Raw genomic sequence first — 23520 nt, forward strand, 5'->3', positions numbered from 1 at the left:
ACATCGTGATTGGGCGAACGGCGGGGGCGGGGGTATTGACGCGCCTAGTCGGGAGGGGGATGCTCAGCGTGGTGTTCGGAGGGCGACCCCTTTTGAAGAGCACCGCTGTGCTTTTCGTGGGGTTGATGTCGATGCGCCACTTCCGGAACCACTGTCCCATGGTGGTAGCTGCGGTCTGAAGTCGTCGATGAAGCAACGCCTTATTCCTACACGAGTAGTAGATGGCGGTGTCATCGGCGAAGAGCGCCAGATGGGTCTCCGGAGACCGGGGTATATCATTGATATACAAACTGAATAGTAACGGGGAGAGGACGGAGCCTTGCGGGACTCCGGCTGTGACGTGACGGGGCCGGGAACGCGTTCCCTCGACTCGATATCGGAACGAACGGTTCGACAAGTAGTCTCGTATGATGAGCACGAGTCTGTCTGGCACTCCCATGTTATACAGTTTGTATATCAAACCGTTGTGCCAGACTTTGTCGAACGCCTTCGCTATATCGAAGAAGAGGGCTCCTGTCGGAATGGGTTTCCGCCTGTTCAGCCCTAGTAAGATGTGCTCCGTGAGGCGGTGCACTTGATGGACGCACGAGTGTCTGGCGCGGAATCCAAACTGCTCGTCTATAAGAATTTTATTCGCGGATACGAAGTCCCAGAGGCGTTTACGAAGGAGCCGTTCGTATAATTTGCCTATCGCCGGGAGGAGACTGATGAGGCGGTAACTCGCGGTTTCGTTCTTTGGTTTGCCCGGCTTGTGTATGCCGATAACGTCCGCTTCTTTCCACGCCGCGGGAAAGATGCAGTTCGTCATAGCAGCATTTAGTATGTGGCCAACATCGTTATCAGTTGGGCTGGTAACAATTTAAGCGCGCGGTTGCGGATGCCGTCGGAGCCGGGAGCTTTCCGTGGTTGTAGGCTATCGATCGCCTCCTTGACCTCGGAAGTGGTAATGGGGGGTAACGCGTCCGAGGGCGGCAGGGAAGCTCTGCGCTCGACCTCCCTGTCGACGAACTCGGTGTGTTCGGGGTCCGCGTGTTGAGTGCTGGTGGTGCACTGTTCTTGCAGTGCATCGGCCAGCAACTCTGCCTTGTCATCGTCATCGTAAGCCGGTGATTGGCCTGAGGGGCGTACGAGAGGCAGCATAGTGGCTATAGTTTCGGACTTGAGGGTCCTAGCTAGTCGCCAGTATGCTTGGTGAGTGGGCGCGAGTTCTTCTAAATAACTATCCCAGTTTTCGTTTCGGGCGTCGCTTAAGCGGGATTTGACCTCCCGCTGTAAGCGACGCATCCGAGTCCGGTTTGAATCCGTGGGATATCGATCGTAGGCCCGGATTGCCGCGTTTCTAACTCTTACGAGGTCCCTAAGATCGGGGGAAAGTCTGATGCGGTGGAAGCAGTCCTCCACATCGACTTGCTTAGAAGATCTTATGATCGCCGTCGAGACGTGATCAGTGAAGATGTTTATGGATTCGACGGTATCCTCGGGGGATGGAGTTGAATCCGGGCCGCAAGGGAGGATTGGTGGAGCGGTGTCAGCTAAGCACGTGCCCAGCTTCTTCCAATCCACCATGGTCCTCGTATCTGGTTCTCGGTTGACTGGGCGACCGAGCTGCATTACGACAGGTCGGTGGTCTGAGTCGAGTTCTGACATTGCCTCGATGGAGCGCAAGCGCAGAGTTACGTTCCTCAGCAGTGCCAGATCTATTGTGCTCGGACGACGCGCGGCGTTGTACGGATAGCACGTGGGGGTCGGGGGGTTGAATATTTCGAATGTGAGGTCGTCTATGAACGCGTCGAGACGCCTACCGTTCACATTCGTGCGATGGCAGTTCCACCTAGTGTGGTGGCAATTTAAATCGCCTGCCAGGATGACCGCGTCCCCCATACCGAGCAGTGTCTCGAGGTCACTGCTCAGGAGGGGTTTGTCAGGGGGGAGATAAACGGATGTGATGACGATCGGCTGGTGTCCCGTCAGCGCGATGCGGCACACTGACGCCTCGATATGTAAGAGCGAGGGAGTATCGAGAGGGACGCAGTGCAGGGCCCTCCTATAGTAAATGACAGTCCCGCCCTTGCGGGTGGAGAGTCTGTCATTCCTAACCATGACGTAATTCGCGACTTTGGGGTCGCGACGCGAGGGCTTTAGGAAGGTCTCCTGCACCAGAAGGATGTCGATGAGATTATCGCGGAGAAACTCATATACTTGGTCGCGCTGACGCGCGAGTCCGTTAGCATTATTGAATGCTAACTTTAAGGAACGCGGTTTTTCCCTACCGTTGTTGGCCATTGATTACCGGTAATCAAGCCAGCGTACGCTGGACGGACTCGATGACGTCCATATGGTCGAACGTCGCGTATAGGCGGTCATCGGCCGTGACCGCCCTGCGCATGGCGTCGGCGAACGAGCGCATGCGATCGATGTTAATCGCGGCGATATAATCACGCACGATTGAGAAGTCGTTTACGGCAGGCCGCGCGGGGCCGGGGCGAGGCGCGGGACCGGGCGCGAGGGCGGGGCGCGGCGCGAGCAGGGGCTGGGGTGCCGGTGGTTTTCCTGCCAACGTGAGCGGCAGCGGTTTTGCCCACGCGGAGACGGTGGGCACCGGTGCCGGCACGAAGGCAGGTTTCGGCGCGCGGGGCGCCGAAGTTTTTGGGCCGACGGTTTTTGATGGCGCGTTGGCCAGACGCTTCCGCGGGGCCTTGGGGCATCCGCGGTAGTTGGCCGTGTGACCCTGCTTTTGGCAGAGCACACAGCTCGGTGGTTCGGTCGCGGCCTCCTTGACCCGCGAGCAGTCGGCTGTCGCGTGGTCACCGAGGCACTTTACGCACCGCGGACGCGCGTGGCAGTTGCGCGCGGAGTGGCCATAAAGTTGGCACCTATGGCACTGTCCGGGAGTGCCTTTTTTGTGTGGGGCCTCGACGGTGACCCCTGATAAACCGCAAACGGTGCGGAGGCTTGAGGCAATTCGTTTGCCTTCGGCGGTTGGTTCCAACGCGACGAGAACCATGTTATACGCGAATTTGTCGCGCCCGCTGTGCATACGGTGCACACTTACGATCGGGTACGCTTGCCTGATTAGGTCTTCCTTGATTAGCTCGACGTCGAGCTCTTTTGGTACTCCGCGTATTACTACGCGGAGCTCGCGGTCCTCCTGGAGTGCATAGGTGTGGTAACCTATGCTCTCCTTTCGGAGGTAAGAAGTGAGGGCCCTATGGTCGCCCGACGTTGCGACCTTTATTTGTATCCCGTGCGCGAGATTACGCGCTTGGGAGTAGTTAATTTTGTTGGCCGTAAGGGCCTGGGATACCCGGTTCCACGACGACTTTTCCCGCAGGATGACCGGCGGCGGCGCGGCGATTTTATTGACGGGCGCGGGTTTCGGCGACGGAGTTGCGCGGCGAGGGGAGTCGGGTGAGACCACGACTTTAGGACGCGACGCGTTCGCGGCCTTGGGCTGTTTTGGCGCCGTGGACGGTTCCACGGCACGGGCGCGTTTTTTGGCGCGCGTGACGGTTTTGAACCCATCGGAGGTTCCGGGCTGCGGGCTCGTCGCGGACTCGAAGTCCATCTCCAATCCGGTATCGGAGTCTGAACCGGAGTTGGCGATTGACGACGCGACGGACGAGATCGGTGTAAACGTCGCGGGTGCGTTAGGCGCCTCGCTGGCGCTAGGCGCTTCATGAGTGAATACGTGCGCTCGAAATGGATTTGGGGGCGGGGCATGTTTGCGCGGCTCTGAACGACGCGGCGAGGGACGCAGGCGGGGGGGAACTTGCGCGGGCGGCCCTGTAGGCCGCGAATTCGGCCGTGAGGTTAGATAGCACCGGGTACTTCTCGGCAAGTAACCCGAGAAACCCTAATAGCTCTTCTTCCATTTTTCGGTTTTTTTTTTGCCCGGGGGGGGCGTCCCCGGGACTTAAGGCACACTCGCCGAAAGGCGAGTCCCCTGAGTAGGAGTTATGCCCCCTGTGCTGTGCCAGCAACAAGGGGGGGAGTGCCTTTGCCGTGAAAACGGCAGTCGGCTGGGGATTGGGGTGGAAGTTGGGAAGGTGGGGCCCCACTGGGTTGTGAGTGCCACAACAAGCGGTGATCGCAGTGGGGGTTCAGTCTTTAAAAAGACTGTTTTGCTCGCCGAATAATATAAATAAATTTAATAATATGGTATGAGTGAAATGATAGTGAGGTTGTCGTTTCGAATGCAAAACTAACGAACACGAAATACGCTTTACCGATTCAAGGTCGCGATGCCAGCGACAGAGCGTCCGGAATGCAAAACAACGTCAACGACAATGTCGTGCAATCCAAACACACAATCGCGACAGCAGCGACAATTTCTCGGGAAAACGCGTCCGGGCTCAACCGTGTTGCGATCGGAACTGTAACTATACTGAGACCTTAGAACTTATATCTCAAGGTGGGTGTCGCATTTACATTGTGGATGTCTATAGGCTCCAGTAACCACTTAACACCAGGTGGCGCTGTGAGTTCATCAACACATCTAAGCAATAAAAAAAAATAAAAAAAACATTGTAATATATTTAAAATTAACAAAACAAATAAAAACTTAAATGATTAATAAATAATTATCAGTTGAAAACATTTAAATATTCGTTTCAAACTGATACCTATTTAGACTCAACCATCATTATTTTTATTTTTATTTAGTCCGCAAGTGAACTATGTTACAATGGCTCAAGTACTGACAGTCATAACGGTCTGCTAATGTTTTATGACTTGATATAAGCAGTAAGACCTATTAGAGTGGTTACAAGCAGCCTTGATAATGTCGACAACTGGTGGGTACCAGTTTTGATACCATCATCTCATTTTAACATCGCACCGCCCGCCATCGGAGTAGAGTTCATCCATACTACCTGGAACCACTGCGTTCATCCACAGTGTGTTTCTAGAGATCTTTTTGCCACGTACCATCCGGCTATGGAATGAGCTCCCCTCCACGGTGTTTCCCGAGCGCTATGACATATCCTTCTTCAAACGAGGCTTGTGGAGAGTATTAAACGGTATGCAGCGGCTTGGCTCTGCCCCTGGCATTGCTGATGTCCATGAGCGATAGTAACCACTCACCATCAGGTGAGCCGTATGCTCGTCTACCTACAAGGGCAATTAAAAAAATGTTTGAAGTCTTAATTACAATTTTATGTTACGACCGCCTTGTAATTTGACCGAAGGATTGACTGACGGTATATGCCGGGCAGGATGCCCACAAAACATCCTCCCATCGCAAATTTCCCTTTTCAATATAATATATAAACTTTTTTATCAGAGCAATAGTATTAATATTATTTATCGTCAACTGTTTATCTTTTGACGTTATTATCAAAGTGAAAACAACGCATCGTCATTTAACAATAAGGACGACAATAAATTAGAAATGATATAGAATGTCATTTTTGTTTAATCGTAATTCTTTTTGTGTGCTGCTTAAAGTGCAGCTCTTACAAGAGATCATAAATAACGTACCTTAGATTGGGGGGGGAATTGGGACTCTTTCCAAATTCAACAAAAATGTTCAATGGTTTTTATTAGGGTAATACCAATAAAATTAAAATTAAAATGGTTCCGGAGGCTTAAATTTTTACATAGGAAGCGTTATTATACATAGTTCATTACAAAGTATGCACAAAAACTGAAAAAACTAGCTTTACCTGATTCACTTTGGCTTTGGGGTGAATCAGGTTTCGCATGGGGACAATAGAGTTTTTCGATAGGGCTGGCATTATTTAGTTGTTAAGTAGGTACCTAACTTTATGTAACTAACTTTTTAATATCTATAATGTGTTACAAAACTATGATGACCAAAATTAAACTATTTAATATTCTTAAACACTAAATAAAAGTCATTTTCAGTTCAACAAATTTAAATCTAACAACTCAACAAAAGTATTGTGACATCCCAGATTTGTCCCTATTCTAACTCTAGTCTCTATTCCCCCCAATCTACTGTATTGATATTTTGACATTGAAACTAGGGATCGGAGCCTTAATTGCTGGTACAATAGCTATCATTTTAGATCTACTATCTATCTTTCAAACGCGAGCAATATACATACCTCAAATTGCTTATTTCCGAAATTGGAACTCATAAATCAACTATTTATATAGGCTTTCGGCAAAATGTAGGTATTTTGCATTCTGCTCCCTTTAGACTCTAATTATTCATTGCTGTTATGTTACAAAAACCGTCTATTGACAGCATTTACATACCGAATGTGCATTGGATATTATTATACTGGTCATGTTCGACATTTTACGAGGCGAAACAAAAGGGGATACACACTTTTTTTAAGAAAGCAATTTTGCTAATGTTAATGGCGACAAAATACGAATAGTTTATTTAATTTAGCAGGCGCCTAACATCAAGGAATTCTTTTGCGCTTACCTCAAACAAATAGCTGATATCCAAATATTTACAGCGATAAATGCAAAACGCGTGTGATGTGTGTTTGTGTTTTCTTTTACAAAGTGATGATACGTAATCGATATCCACCCACGATAATTAAGAGGCACGCGAGCTTTCATTCGTTTAGTATAGTGTTATTACATTACGTGCCTGCTTGCTTGTTGAACAACTAAAGTGGCAGACTGGTGATAGGACCACTTGTGAGTCCGCGCGGGTAGGTACCACCACCCCGCCTATTTCTGCCGTGAAGCAGTAATGCGTTTCGGTTTGAAAGGTGGGGCAGCCGATGTAACTATACTGAGACCTTAGAACTTATATCTCAAGATGGGTGGCAGCATTTACTTTGTAGATGTCTATGGGCTCCAGTAACCGCTTAACAGCAGGTGGACTGTGAGCTCGTCCACCCGTCTAAGCAATAAAAAAAAAGATGAAAGCTTCAGTTGTTCCGTATAGGTACGCCCAAAAATTTGATTTCGTCGCTTCGATATGAATGCATGGATATTTTGGTCCATTGATGATCTATCAAATGACTAGTGGCGGAAATAAAGTGGCGGATGAAAAGCGATTGCATGCAGCAGAGATGCGAATGTTGCGATGGATGTGTGGAGTAACGAGAATGGATAGAATACTGAATGAATATGTTAGAGGAAGTCTGAAAGTGGCACCTGTGAAAGAGAAGCTGAGAAGTGCGCGTTTGGGATGGTATGGACATGTAATGAGACGAAATGGAAATGAGGTTGGTAAGAGAGTGTTAACTATGAACGTGGAAGGATATAGAGGAAGAGGTAGACCTAAGAAGAAATGAATGGATTGTGTGAACGTTGATATGTGTAAGAGGGGAGTGAGCGAAGAAATGGTATGTGATAGAAGAGTATGGAAGGAGAAAACATGTTGCGCCGACCCCAGGTGACTGGGAGAATGACAGGAGAATGGTGATGATTATGATGACGACATTGCGCGGCTGCGTATTCTTAGGGACTCTTAAAACTGAACACAACTTAAGCATGTAGTACCGCATGCCAATGCAATGGACCGGCCAATAAATTAAAACCACAAAACCACGCTGGGAGGTCCCCTAATTGGGTGTAGTAGTATGACTTCGAGCAGGGAGAGATGGTAGGACATCGTGAGACACGTCCAGTCCACCCTCTCCAACACTGCATAACGATCGGACCACTCCGTCAAGAGTCACACGTATGAGAAGAAAAACCGCATGTGACTGTCACAGAATTGTTGTGACTTTTTATTTCTTAGACGGGTGAATGAAGTCACGTCCCACCTATGTGGGACGCTTAGTGCGAGTTTTTTAACGTTGCCGATAGCGTAAAAGTTAACTCAAATTTGTATGCAGTTGGAACAGCACCCTTAGCGGCAAACTTAGGCAAACGTTCCAACTTCATACAAATTTTAGTTAACTTCTACGCTATTCAGAACGGTAAAATCTCGCACTAAGCACACAGGTGTTTAGTAGTGGAGTCCGTAGACATAAATTTCAGCCACCGATCTTGAGACATGAGTACCCGCTGTCTCAGATTTTTTTTATTGCCCTTGAGACAGAAGAGCGTACGACCCACCTGATGGTGAGTGGTTACCGTCGCCCATGGACTTCAGCAATGCCAGGGGCAGAGTCAAGCCGCTGCCCCTACCGCATAGTTCAGTTCAGTACTATACCGCATATCCTTCAAATCGAAACGCATTACTACTTCGATACAGAAATATACATAGTGATGGTATTTACCCCATATGGACCCACAAGACGCCCTACCACCAGTAATCACGCAAATTATGTTTTTTTTTTGCGGATTTGATACTGCACGATATTATTAAAACGCTTCTCTTGTTGTGTGACCAACCAGTCTTACTGTGAAGTATATTTCGATACCTCACATAATTCAAGGGTTGGCAGAAGAATTATTTTGTTCGTTAAGCTTAAGTACTCTTTATTCCGAAAATATGTAGAACTTTTTTCTCTTCGATTCAATTATTCTAACAGAACACTATTTACAGCTTTTGGCTTGATATAATGTTTGTGGAACACCCTGTATAATCGAAATAGAATCTTAAAGCCGTGTTCTAATCGAAAGTGTATTAAGATGAAATTTTATTAAGGTTCTTGGATGAGCCGGCATCTCAAGCCCTGTGAAACTAATAGTATATATCAATCTATTAAGTCTTATCGTAAAATTGACTTGGTAAGAATTAATGACGGATCAAAACACACATCTTGGAAATAACAAAAAAGCAATTAATGACGTACTCAGTTCTGCAGTGGCCAGTTTCTTTGTGTCGGCCTGTCCGGGAATTCCGTTGGAGCTCCAAAGCACCCTCGCTATCTGATGATACGCGACGGCCATGAGCACGAGGGGTAGTCTGTTAAGCAAAATAAAGTATCAGTCTTCAAAAGCATACATTACCTCATACATTTAGCTACAATAACTTCGCACTTTTACTCTAATAAAATGACAACCTTATAACGTGAACTTATAAAATCTAAGTCTAACCCACAGACACAGCCCACTGAGTTTCTCGCCGGATCTTCTCAGTGGGTCGCGTTTCCGATCCGGTGGTAGATTCTGCGAAGCACTGCTCTTGCTAGGGCCAGTGCTAGCAACACTTTGGCTTAAGCCCCGTGAGCTCACCTACATGTTAGGGCTAATCTGAAATAGCCTCTCAAGGCTATCAGCATAGGTAGGAAAGAAGTCTAAGCATGTATAAACCTAAATAGTATTTTATATCGATGCTGCAAAATATCATCAAAAATTAGTTCTAAGCGAGCAAAGTCTCAAAAGAAAACAAAACGCGATAAAGAAAAATCACTTTCCATCTATACAGATTGACGTTGAATTTATTTTATCAAGCTCCGCTTTGACGATCCAGGGCAGCGGAACGCGAGGCTCACGAAAAATGACAGTATTCGTTAGCCAACTTTTTATTTCCAACGATTGTTTTGTTTTCATTAAGAATAACAAACTCTGAGGTTGAATTGTAATATTTCCGTGTTTACGTTTACGTTTATAATTAATTTTGAGAACCCTTGGATTGGCATCACTTTACGCTTTTTTTTTTGGTCAGGTGGAAATCGCTGGACTCCCACCCTCCACTCGAGATAGTGGGCGGGATATGTCGGAGTCGAAGCGACCAAGAACTCATGAAAAGGCAAAGGGGGAAGAGTGGAGTGCTTAGTGCGGAGCACATCTCTCCGATCACCCCCCCCTCGGGACGCCGGCCCGGCAGTCGTTGGCGCCACGACCACCAGCCCTCTCAGTCGGCAGGTTATCCGGAGCCCACCTAGATGGCGCCGGATAAAGTGGTTATCTTACGGAATACTCCGTTAGGTCAGAACCAGCGCGGGTCGCGGATAGCCGGCCTGCCATCACCCGGATGCTCTCGCGTAAAACGCGTGCAGAGCAGCTTGCACGTCGTCTTCTTAGGCCCCCTTCGCCGGTCCCCAGACCGACATATGAGGGGTACCCGAAACACTTAGAGATCCAGTTACTTTACGCTATGAGCTTGAAGGTTTACAACTCTGTTTCTTCCGCAAAGCGAATTTCGATTTGAAGACTCGGTCAGGACTTGTCCTAATAGAAAAATTAACTAATTTCCGGAGAGAAAAGCCTGTGTTTCGCTCATTTTCTCACGTGTATTAGAGAGAGTTCTCGTGGTACTAATACATTGATTTTGCCTACCAATGCCTATTTGCTATCTAAAGCCTACATATTGTCCTCCCATGAGGCCTACCGTGATTGACTCCGGCAGGGGTCTGCAAACCAAGTTCCGTTCGATGTATAGCTGTGAAAACTCTTACGTATATATCAAAAGGACTTTGAGGATGTGCCAAACGAGTTCGCTGCTCGGAGACCAGGTCCCGTAGCATTGCAGCAAGTACGGCAGCTCGAAGCGCAGAGGAACGAATCGGACCAGCTTCAGCACCACTAGCTCCGGTATATCTGTGAACAGAGAATGGTAAGAGGTGTGAAGATATTCTTCCGAACCATCTTTGTTTGACAATCCCAGCAAAAGCCTACAGAAGAACCGCTCTGCGAAAGCCAGTGTTGAAGCTGGTGGTGGGACCTCTTGTGAGTCCGCACGGGTAGTACCACCACCCTGCCTATTTCTACCGTGAAGCAGTAATGCGTTTCGGTTTGACAGTTTGAAGGGTGGGGCAGCCGTTGTAACTATAGTGAGACCTTAGAACTTATCTCCAGGTGGGTGGCGCATTTACGATGTAGATGTCTATGGACTCCAATAACCACTTAACAACAGCTGGGCCGTGAGCTCGTCGACCTATCTAAGTAAAAAAAAGTCTCTCACAACCCAGCACGCCTCCAATCTTGGTTTAAGTAGAGTAGCAGATGAGTCCAACCCTTTTAATTACCTCTGAAGGCTAGGGTTAGGATTGTAAATCTAAATGGATAAACAACACCATTCAGCTTATTTTTGTCGCGACGATGCCCTACTTTCTGTTCTGGAAGGTGAGACAGCTCTAATACATTTTTTTTTCTCCTTTTTATTGCCTTTGTAGGCAGACGATCATACGGGCCACCTGATGGTGAGTGGTTACCGTCGCCCATGGACTTCAGCAGTGCCAGGGGGAAGAGCCAAGCCGCTGCCTACCGGACATAGATAAGTGATTTTTTCTTTTTCTTGTGTTTTTTCTTTAATCTTGTGTTTCAAGCTGGGTGGCAGCACTCTCGGAGGCCACTTAACACCAGATAGGCTGTAAACTCGTTCATTTATTGAAGCAATAAAAATTACATACATATATTAATTCAAAAATCAGCTATTCATACCAGGCCTTTAGTTGATTAAAAGATTCAATTCGTTTATTTTTTTATTGCTTAGATGGACGAGCTCACATCACACGCACACCTGGTATTAAGTGGTTACCGGAGCCCATAGACATTTAAAACGTAATTGCCGCCACCCACCTCGAGACATAAGTTCTAAGGTCTCACTTTTTTAACAGAACAACGGCTGCCCCCGCCCTTCAAATTGAAACGCATTACTGCTTCACTGCAGAAATAGGCAGGGCGGTGGTACCTACACGTGCGGACTCACAAGACGTCCTACCAACAGTAAGTATTATATTAGTGAAATTCATTTTGAATTATCTTAGAAGCCAATACACATATTTATGTAGTGGGCGACCAATTGTTTGCGATATACAAGTATCCATGGTATTGCTCACAAGTTACTCTTGTGTGGGATGTAGCAACGCCTACACTTGTTGTTAATACCCGAACATTAAACATGTTTACACTTATTTCTTCACGAAGTACTCCAGTATCAATAAATACAATAATAGTAAAATATATTTCTGAACATTTCAATGATCATTGGAACCGTTTTCTTTGAACAAAATTACGCCAAGGTTTGCGTGGGGGAAACAAAAAGTAAAACAATTCTCAAATATCTTTGGTACTTATAAATTTCGAACAAAGAGTGTTGAATGAATGTGATTTCTCGAAGTGAAAGTATAACTGGTAGCTCTCATCCGATTAAAAACTTTATAGCTTAGAGTTTGATGCCTTCTGCTTTAACACTAGGAGTAGGGACCCCGATAACCGTACTCGTCGAACTCGGCAAAGAGTTTGACGTGCAACCTAGCGGTAGGCAGCGGCTTGGTTCTGCCCCTGGCATTGCTGAAGTCCATGGGTGACGGTAACCACTCACCATCAGGTGGGCCGTATGCTCGTTTGCATACAAGGGCAATAACAAAAAAAAAACTTAAACGTCAGCCCGTTGAGTTTCTCGCCGGGTCTTCTCAGCGGCTCGCGATTCCGATCCGGTAGTAGATTCATTCGCGAAGCAGCCACTCTTGAAGTCGTCGTGGCCTAAAGGATATGACATCCGGTGCATTCGTGTTGAGCGATGCGTCGGAGTTTGAATCCCAGGCGAGTACCAATTTTTTTAATGAAATACGTACTCAACAAATGTTCACGATTGACTTCGACGGTTAAGGAATAACATCGTGTAATAAAAGTCGAACCCGCAAAATTATAATTTGCGTAATTACTGGTGGTAATTACTGAAGGTGGTGGTAATTACTGAATCACCACGTGTGAGTCCGCGCGGATAGGTACCACGTAAGCGGATCAGATATGAAAGTTTGTATAATGATTAGTATATTTATTGGAAAGCTGCATCAGTACGTACTTTATATATTTCGTCTCTGTATTAGATATTTCTCCTGAAAAAACCATTCATTCTCCATTAATTTCCATAGTTTTCTGTATCTCTCCAATCTCCATTGCTCAAACATGTCAAATTATCTGTCAATTAGCGGCGTCTGATGGTAATCTTTCTCTACAGCTACCAATTTTTAAGCGAAGCTGTCACTCATTCCAATTTCATCTATTAACACTTCACTTACTAGCGACCCGCCCTCGCTTCGCTTCGGAAACTGTAATTTATTATTGATTTCTCCACTATTTAATGGATGTTATTATTCATATAAACCTTCCTCTTCAATTACTCTATCTATTAAAAAAAACCGCATCAAAATCCGTTGCGTAGTTTTAAATATTTAAGCATAGGTACATAGGGATATAGGGACAGAGAAAGCGACTTTGTTTTATACTATTTAGTAAAGATGGATATTGTCGTCGAGTTCGTTAACTCGCAATATATAGAGAAATTTAACGATCTGCCTTTGATCGATAAGAAGAATCCTCAATTTTTGACGAATGGCATATTATTATCATCCGATACATCTATTAAAGCCTATACAGAGTTCAGTCATCGCACTTGTATAACACAAAAATGAACGAAGCCTCCAAAAAGCGATAGAATAAAGTCGCAAATCAATTCATCAAGAGATCAAAAGTATGTTTTATGTATACGGCAAAACCTTATGTGGCATTTTCCATTTTCCATAGAAGTCTTAAATGAGGGTACCTACCCCTAAATCAGGGATGCGAGAAACGAAACTTTCTAATGAAAATGTTTGATGAGGACTAATGCAGGCTTTTAGGGAAAAAGTCATTGGTCCGGCACACGAAGGGAACGCTTGTTTTAATTACAATATTCTCGTAGGGAATTAATGAAACAATCACAAAATTTAAATGTTTCATAAGCAATTTATTTAGGGGATAATTTAAACCCAACATTTCCATGTTTGCTTTTTTGCTTACCGGTAGAACGAGCTCACTGCCCGCCTGCTGCTAAGTAGGAACCTGAGTTCCACCACATACCTTGAGGCTTGAGGTCTAAGTCTCAATTGTTATAAAATCACAAAAATTATAATTTTTACGCGTTTTAATTTATTAGAAGATGTTAATCCTACATCGTGGAATACATTCGTGCACATAATAATATGTCGAGTACAACAATGGTTTCATTAGATAAAATTTTAATAACCGCCTGCGTGATTCGAACGCCGGCACAGTCGCATCGCCCGATACCAGTACAAAACCTCGGTAGCCTCTTTGCCTAGTTCGACGAGTAGGGCTACCGGGGAGCAACCTAATCCATACGAAGATGTGCTAAAAGAAATTGACGTTCCAATTATTTCCCCTCACACACAATTGCGAAACGTAAGTATCACTGGATTCTTTATGTAAGAAGACATTTTTTTGGAGCCTTATCCCACTGAGTTTCTCGCCGGATCTTCTGAGCGGGTCGTGATTCCGATGCGGTAGTAGATGCATTCGTAAAGCAGCTGCCCTTAAGAAGTTAGGTCTCATTCGAAGGCGCTCGGGCAACTATTAGCAAATCCCACCCTTCCTGGCTGAGCCTTTGCTCCCCCAAATCTCCTGGTGAAACTGGAAAGGCTTTTGGGCCACCAGTAATTCCTTAATCATAAAAAACCAATACACAAAAATTAAAAATGCTCGTATGCTCAGAAGCTATGATCAAACAACTCAGTCTAGTCAAATTACAAGTGCTTAAATGATGCACTGTGTATGTATCACACAAACAAAAGATTTTAAACTTACTGAAGCACAAAGAGACGAGCCATATAATCAGTATGGCGGTCTTGGCGCGGCCAGTGGTCGACTTGAACTTCAGCGGGAAGCAGATAGCGTACCAGCGGTCCACAGAGATGAACGTCAGCGTCAGAACTGACACCGTCACTGACACTGACTGAAATAGAAAGAGAAAATCAATAAAACAGATAAGGCTGTCTGATTATGAATAGAAAATACGTTTCACCTTATAGCTAAAAACTAGAATACTAGACTAGAAGATCTTGTTGGAGACCTATGAAGTCGTTGGAATATTATTTTTTTATTACTTAGATGAGTGACGACACACGATCCACCTGCTATTAAGTGGTTACTGGAGCCCATAGACATCTACAACGTAAATGCTGCCACCCATCTTGAGATATAAGTTCTAAGGTCTCAGTATAGTTACATCGGCTGCCCCACCCTTCAAACCGAAACGCATTACTGCTTCACGGCAGAAATAGGCGGGGCGGTGGTACCTACCCGTGGGGACTCACAAGAGGTCCTACCACCAGTAAGCCCATAGACATCTACAAGGTAAATGCCACCACCCAACTTGAGACATGAGTTCGAAGTTCTCAGTTTTAACAGTACAACCCTTCAAACCAATGACCATCTTATTTGCAACTTCTTATTTCCAGTCAAGATAATGTTCATTTTAGAAACAAGACTTTCTTTTCCTACTTTTGTAAATTTGAATGATTTGATAATATAAAAGAGGCCAGATTGTTACGAAGTTAGAAAAGTAAGAAAAGAAAAAAAGGTCGAGCGAAATATAAATAAGTTCCTACTAGGCCGCTTATTAGATAAAGAGGAACCTTTATCTAAAAGAGGGACCTTCATCTAATAAACAGCCTAATAGGAAAAACAATGAAAAAGTCCTTCTTATTTAACATACATATTATAACGGCCGTCTGGTGTAGTGGTAAGTGACATGGTCATTATACAAGGGGGTCGCAGGTTCGAATCCCGCCAAGGGAAGATATTTGTATGGTAAATAAAAAAGGAATTTCCAAGGTTATGGATGTATATTAAATATGTGTATGTGTATAATAAAAATCTTATATTTATTTTACTATATCTGGTACCTGTAACACAAGTTCTTTACGAACTTACCACGGGACCAGTTAATGTGGCGTGACTGTTAGTAAATATTTATTTATTTATTTTATAGCTTACCATTATTATATCATCTGTCCTACCAACCAAGAAAAACTAGATACGATCGTAATATATACCAATGCGATCTCAAGATACGACCTACTACTAGACAACTAATTTACATGAACTGGGACAGACGGACCGTCCTGTCTATTCATACAATGCAATTAAGACTTTAAACCAATACTAGAGGTCCCGCAGTAGTCGAAATTCGACTATAATTAATTGGAATTGTAAGTTTGTACACTATTATGATTTTATTTTATACTTCTATAATCACAAATTTCGCCAAGACTACACTATAAAATTTTTTAACAAAGACAAACAATATTTAAACTCAATTTGACATCAGACGACAAGAACAAAAGTTTGACAATAAATAGCATGCATGCGTGTGTGCGTCAGATACATGGTATGTAGTGTGTGTAATGTTTTCGTTATTGATTTAATGTATCTTTTATGCATTATTTAAAAAAAATATTAGCATTGTGCACTTCTTCTGTATATTCTCTATAAGTGTGGAAAATTTTATACTCCTCCGTCTGCGCAATTTTCGTAAAAAGGGATACAAAGTTTTTGCTTCACGTATTAATATATAGATATCAAGGTGGAATTTGTCATTCGCTTTACGACAATAAAAATAAAAATTCTTATTGTCAGCTATCCAGTAAGCCTTTGAATACAAACTTGGTCACGACATGACGAAAATCGTATAACCGGTCATGTGGTCAGTAACTGACCACGAAATCCGTTTTCGAATCAGTATCTTTGGCAAAGATATTTGGGATTAGGAGGTCAGGGTATGAACTTAACTTATCCCTCATAGGTTTCCAACGTCCCAACTCTCCAGAGAAAATACTAGATTTAAAACAGTAATTGACTGTCGTTCATTTAAGCATGACGCTTAATACCATCCTCCAAGTTATTTTTTTATTGCTTAGGTGGGTTGGCGAGCTCACAGCCCACCTGGTGTTAAGTGGTTACTGGAGCCCATTTACATCTACAACGTAAATGCGCCACCCACCTTGAGATATAAGTTCTAAGATCTCAAGTATAGTTACAACGGCTGCCCCAACCTTCAAGCCGAAACGCATTACTGCTTCACGGTAGAAATAGGCAGGGTTTTTTTTTATTGCTTAGATGGGTGGACGAGCTCACAGCCCACCTGGTGTTAAGTGTTTACTGGAGCCCATAGACATCTACAACGTAAATGCCCCACCCACCTTGAGATATAAGTTCTAAGGTCTCAGTATAGTTACAGTACAGGGTGGTGGTACCTACTCGTGCGTTTAGTAACGGCTTAACCAAACGAAAGTGCAAGGTAACGCTTAAAAAAACAAAAAAAAGCTCAAGTTCAAAGTTCAAGCTGTAAAATTTTACGAGCTATCAAATATATGAAGTGTAGCTAAAACATAAAAAAACTTTCCGGAGCCTTTTTAAATCCTCCACAATTATTTTTTGCATGAATCGTTTTATTATTGCCATTGACTTTCGAGATATGGCAAACGCGCTGAATTCTACCCTCCGTTTTATCGACCTGACTTTATTCTCAATGTTTACGCATTAAATTAAATTAACAAATTAAATTTTGAAGTTGTCGTGGCCTAAAGGATAAGACGTCCGGTGCATTCGTGTGTAGCGATGCACCGGTGTTCGAATCCCGCAGGCGGGTACCAATTTTTCTAATGAAATACGTACTCAACAAATGTTCACGATTGACTTCCACGGTGAAGGAATAACATCGTGTAATAAAAATTGAACCCGCAAAATTATAATTTGTGTAATCACTGGTGGTAGGACCTCTTGGGAGTCCGCACGGGTAGGTACCACCACCCCGCCTATTTCCGCCGTGAAGCAGTAATGTGTTTCGGTTCGAAGGGTGTGGTAGCCGTTGTAACTATACTGAGACCTTAGAACGTATATCTCGAGGTGGATGGCGCATTTACGTTATAGATGTCTACGGGCTCCAGTAACTAGGTGGGCTGTGAGCTCGTCAATCCACCTAAGCAATAAAAAAAAAAAATACAATGAATGCCGAATGAAACACTTCCTCGCTGCTAGCGGCCAATTTATCACGCATCGAAAATGATTCGATTTATTTTCAAAATAAAAAAAACGCGCCATCTCTCCAATTTGGCGCCACCAATCCCTTTGTCGAAAAACCTGTTGACACGTCACTTCACCTGTTGCTCCATGAAAAAAATAATTCAGTCTGTTCTATAAACACCAGATTTTCAGTTAGGCTGCCGGTTTCGTGCTTATAGAAGCACGAAAAAGGACATGTGTATTTCGCACGCGGCAAAAGTGAAAGCTTCAGAAGTATTGTACCTCTTTATCGCACCCCAGGCTCAACCAGCCAGCTCGGGCACATCTCAGCCTCCTCTTGCCCCCCGCCCACGGCGCGAGCGGCGCAGCGACCGACAGGCGACGCAGCCTGCCGGGTTCGCTGCATGGCTTCTCAGATTGTGGGAGAACTTGACCGAGGTGATCTCCGGAGTAATCCGTGAGATCGCCTCGGGTTCCAGCCCCTTCGGGGCTATCCTGTCGGGGTTCTACCAGTTGATGGCTCAATGGCTAGCCAAGAGCTTCGCATCATCTATTGGAACCCCGACGGGATAAAGTCCCGGAAAAACGAGCTGCTTGTTCTCGCCCAGGAGTACAACCCTGAGGTTTTGCTCCTGGGCGAGACCAAGCTACGCCCTCAGGATGCGTTCAGGATTCCCAGCTACTTCATGTACCGACGTGATGAGCTTACCCCTGCCGGGCGGCCGTTCAGGGGCACTGCGGCCCTCGTCAGGCGGGACGTGGTGCATGATCAGTTGGATTTGCTGTCCTTCACATCGACACGATCGGTCGGTGTGAGGGTACACACCTCGGGGGGGGATACGCGGATTTATGCCGCGTATAGACCCCCGGGGCCTGAATTTCACCCTGAGGACATAAGACGGGCCCTGAATCACGACAGCCGCCCAGCTCTGCTGGTCGGGGACCTCAACGCGAAGCACGTCGCGTGGGGCTCCCGACTTAACTCAGCAGTGGGTAGGCGGCTGTTAGAAGATGCCGATAGGGGCGACTACTCTGTGGTCGGCCCCGATGAACCCACACACATTCCAACCGCCGCGCGCTATCAGCCCGATGTGCTGGATGTGTGTGTGCACAAGGGGCTACGGTGCCCCGTAACGATCGAGGCACTGTACGACCTGGGTACCCCCCATCTCCCTATCCTGGTCACTCTGGGAATGGGGCTCACCCGGGTTGCGACCTCGCCCCTACCACCGAAGGTCGACTGAGAGCTCTTTAAGAGACATCTAGTCGACCTTCCCGTGATTCAGGACCCCAACACCCCTGATGGGGTCGACGATGCGGCAGTCCACCTCGTTGACTCCATCAGGGGAGCGATCGATCAGGCGACGACTCTTGTGCCCAGCGGCGGGCCCAGAGGTAGACTCCTGGCCCATCTGAAGGCGATTATTCGCCGGAAGAGGGGCCTGAGGAGGCTCTGGGCGACAACTCGTTGTCCCAGGATAAAGCGCGAGCTTAATGATCTGGAAGCGGGGCTGGAGACAAAGATTAGCTCCTTCCGGGGCTATGCCTGGCAGGAGAGGATCGAGGAGGCCTGCGAGGATCCCTCCTCAGTATCTCTCCACCGGCTTTGTCGCCAGCTCTCAAATCGGCCTGCCCCGACTTGTCCACTTGTGGACGAGAGGGGCAACCGATGCTTCTCGGCTCAGGCCCGCGCCGATGTCCTGGCCGTAATGCTGGAGCGGCAGTTCGCTCCTAATGACTCTGCACCCTCAGCGGCCGCATTCCACCAATCGGTGGAAGAGAGCGTAGCAAGCCTACTCTCCTCCCCGGTGCCACCGTTGGGAGATGATGATTTCATCACTCCCAGCGAATTGCGCCTCTCCATCAAGCGGATGAAGAGGCGCAAGGCGCCGGGTGAGGACGGTATTCCCTCCCTCGCATTCTTCCACTTCCCTGAAACGGTTGTGTCATACATGACACGGCTATTCAATTCCATTCTGTCCACAGGACACTTCCCGGGAATTTGGAAATTGGGCAAGGTTATCGCCTTGCCCAAACCCGGCAAGGATAGGAGAAATCCCTCCAGTTACCGTCCGATCACTTTGCTGTCGCATGTGGGCAAGTTGTTCGAGCGGCTGCTGCTGAGAAGGATGTCGCCGTACATCCTTCCCAGACCCGAGCAATTCGGGTTCCGCAGCGGTCACTCGACAACGCTGCAATTGGTCCGCGTTATGCACCACTTGGCGGATCGATTCAACGCGCGCCAGTACACGGCCGCAGTCTTTCTCGATATCGAGAAGGCCTTCGACCGTGTCTGGCATGCGGGACTGATCCACAAGCTGGTGCAGAACACGGACCTCCAGCACGCCTACGTGCGACTGCTGGGATCGTACCTGGAGGGAAGATCCTTCTTTGTCGCGGTCGAGGGCGCCAAGTCGTCGGTGCGCCCAGTCACGGCCGGAGTTCCTCAGGGAAGCGTCCTGGCACCATTCCTCTACGCTCTCTACACCAACGACATTCCCACGCTCGAGGGAAACCTTCAAGCGTGGGAAGTAGACGTGAAGTTGGCGCTGTTTGCCGACGACAGCGCCTACTTCTCGTCATCCAACGTCCCCTCTGCGGCCATTTCGAGGATGCAGAGGCTTTTGGACTTACTGCCCCAGTGGCTGGACCGATGGAGGGTCGCGGTCAAAGTGGGGAAGACTGCGGCTATGCTCTTCGGTCCGGTCCGCACAACAGTCGTCCCGGGACAGCTCAGTCTCCGTGGCGCTAATGTCGAGTTTAGATCCAGCGTCCGGTACTTGGGGATCGATATCGACCGGAGTTTGAGGATGACCGCCCACGCCATGTCGGCGTTGGCGGCCGCTCGCTATGCGAGATTCCTCCTCCGGCCGGTGTTGGCCTCCAGGTTGCCGGTCAGGACTAAGCTCGGCATTTATAAGACGTATGTCCGTTCCCGTATCACGTACGCAGCTGCGGCCTGGTATCACCTCATCCCGCAGGGTATGCGGGTGAGGTTACAGGTCCAGCAAAATCTGGCTCTTCGCACGATAGTCGGAGCAGGGCGTTACGTCAGAAATGACGTAATCGCCCGGGATCTAGATGTGGAGTCGCTCGAGGAGTTCATCCGGAGGCTAGCTCGTAATCTTTACGAGCGGGCTGACGGTGGACCCCACGAGCATCTCCATAATTTAGCTCCCTTGCACGCCAGACCACCTGATGGTCGGGCGCTACCAAGGGAGCTACTGGAACCCCCGGCTATGGTAAGATAGTCGGCTTAACCGGAGTGATATGGGAGTGCTCATAATGAGTGCCCCCATGGGACTGAGCTGTCCACACTCGTCATTTCCCCCCACATCGTTGGGGTACCCCCTTATGGGGACCCATTTCCCACCCCGTTGGGTGGACCACTCCCCCTTATGGGGAGTGATCATAAGTCGGTCCCTCCCCGCAACGGTCTTCCCCTTCTGGGGAGCCCTTAGCGGGTGAGCGCCTTACTAGTGCCACGGCTCTCCCTCTGATTTGTAGAGGCGGGGCCGCGGCATGGGGCCAGTGGCAGGCCCCTCGTATCCGCTGACTGTTGTCCTGTTGTTGTTGTAAATAGTAGTGTAGTTTAGTTTTAGTTAGTTTTGTAGTTAGTTGTAAAGAAAAAAAAAAAAATAATAATAATAATAATTAGGAAGCAGAGGACAGCAGCCGGCGCCGGGGTGTCAACGCCGCGGGCATCGAGCCATCACCAGACTGCCCATCATATTATATATAAGTATATATAGATGTAAATTGCAGCCGTGCACGCTGCGAACAAAGTACCTTACCCAAAGTCCTCCCCGCATCTACTTCACCCCTGCCCTATGTGGTAGGGAGCTTCGTCCCGGGCAGTGGAGTTTGCCCCGAGGCCCCTTCCGTGCCCCCGTAAGAGGGTACGACGACCCTTCTTCTCTCTCTCTTTATCGCACAGATTAAATCTTTGAGCCACCACCCCGCCTACTTTCCTACGCCGTGAAGCAGTAATGCATTTCGGTTCGAAGGGTGGGGCAGCCGTTGTAACTATACTGAGACCTTAGAACTTATATCTCAAGATGGGTGGCGCATTTACGTTGTAGATGGGCTCCAGTAACCACTTAACATCAGGTGAGCTGTGAGCTCGTCCATCCATCTAAGCAATAAATAAAAAAAAGGTACATATTTATTTCCATTTAGTGTCGCTTTTTCGTTTTATTCAGCTTCGAAACAGAGCGGTAGTTAAGAAGCTTTCACTTTAATAAATATGCTTTTCGTATTCATGAAATAGTTATGATTTCATATTCAAATTAAGATCCTCGTACTCATTTCCTACCTATCACACTACTCTTTAAACTGAGCGGTGTGACTGCATACAACGAAGCAAGTCACGTTCCGTAATTCATGACCTCCGGAAAACTCTAAGAAGTCTCCATCCTATAAATTAATATTGTTACAGAAAATTAAAAATCACAAATCAGCTTTCGTCTTTCCGAATGAATAATTCGTGTATTAACACAAAAATGCTACAGATCAAACGATGATAACAAAAATCTAATTCAAATTCTAACTACGTTAATTTCAAAGTTATTTTCTAAAATAATTCGAACTGTGTATTTATTCTGTTGGAAAAAAAAAAAAACCTTTTTTCTGGATAGGCAAACACACTTATTCCACTCGAAGTAGCTTTAACCACGAATGAGTGTTTTTCAATAAGGACGTACTCGTGTTGAATCCAGTTATTTGAGGGCTCCTTTGGCTAAAACGTTTTTCGAGTAAAACGCTTGATGTAAATTCTCTCGACTTTAGTCGCATATGTGAGATCAGAAATTATGAAAAAGAATCCAGAAGCTATTTATTTATGCATGTACATTACATGTAACATTACTTCTAATATTATATCTTACGTGTCGGGGATAAGATGTGTTATGTATTGCACTGCAAAATCCTGCACACTATCGAGATGAACCGATCATTTGTTTCAGTGTGTGGGGGTAAAATTTTGAAAGCATTGGCTTCAAGTGCTAAAATTATTAGAAAATTTCGCACTATTGTCTTTGATCCAGTTTAAGGGTTCATCATCGAGCGAATTGTAGCCTGACTCGGAGAGTTCTGCCTCATCCGAGGTGCGGATATGGGTTTTTGAGCAACAGCGTGCTTAGTTAGTTCAACTCCGACATTCCCCACCAACATATCGCGCCCAAAGTGTAGATGATAGTTCGACGATAGCATCTAGACCAAAACAATACCTTTTGTTTTCACCTATTAATAGTTTGACAGATCCATTAGACTCTAACAATGTGTAAATTCATAATAAAGACAAAGAATAGCAGATACATTTTTTGGCGTCAATAAATAAACGGGTGTAATAACAGGCTTATTGACCAACCCAGTGGTAAATTAAGAGATGAAATCAGATTCTTCGATGTATTATAATAACGGATAAATTTCGGACGGATTTCCTTCAATGGATAAATGAAAACATGGAGATACTTGAGAGATACCTATTGTACGTACAAAATACTGCTAAATATATATTAGAAGTTTATTTGTTTATTTTATATCCCATTAGTTCTCACCGTCAGGGGATTTGACTTCCATATCGTAAACTTCTGTAAATAAATGACTTATTAAATGAAAACCCTATGAGAACCCAATCCGACTTGACGATTTCAAAGTTTTAGCAATCGTTGGGATTAATTCAAATTGCTCTTTGGATTTAGACCGCATAATCCTTGTCGCGTAATCATTCGAAGCGTCCCTAATAGGCCCTATTGAATATGCTTATCTCGTTCAAATTATCTTGGTCAAACTCCAAACGACAATATAAATAGAAGGATATCATAGAATTTATGTTATGGTCTTCGAAAAGGAAATAATGAAAAACAAGTTAATTTCTATATCCAAGATATGAAAATTCTTGAATAGTTATAATACATTTTGACAAGACCAATGGTCTAACAGCAT

The 23520-nt window shown here is 45.9% G+C and overlaps 1 protein-coding gene across 1 annotated transcript in view; it reads right to left on the reverse strand.

Annotated features, from left to right (window-relative positions):
- The window catches only part of NGR-A16 (neuropeptide receptor A16), an 82418-nt gene that overhangs the window by 15053 nt on the left and 43845 nt on the right, over positions 1-23520 (reverse strand). Inside the window, exons 3-5 of the mRNA XM_028173647.2 lie at positions 14356-14503; positions 10224-10365; positions 8676-8788 (exon numbers count right to left, since the gene is read on the reverse strand). Coding sequence (XP_028029448.2) covers positions 8676-8788; positions 10224-10365; positions 14356-14503 — 403 coding nt within the window. The remainder of the gene's footprint in view (positions 1-8675; positions 8789-10223; positions 10366-14355; positions 14504-23520) is intronic.

The sequence above is a fragment of the Bombyx mandarina genome, chromosome 20 (genome assembly GCF_030267445.1).
Source record: "Bombyx mandarina strain Sakado chromosome 20, ASM3026744v2".
Classification (NCBI taxonomy): domain Eukaryota; kingdom Metazoa; phylum Arthropoda; class Insecta; order Lepidoptera; family Bombycidae; genus Bombyx; species Bombyx mandarina.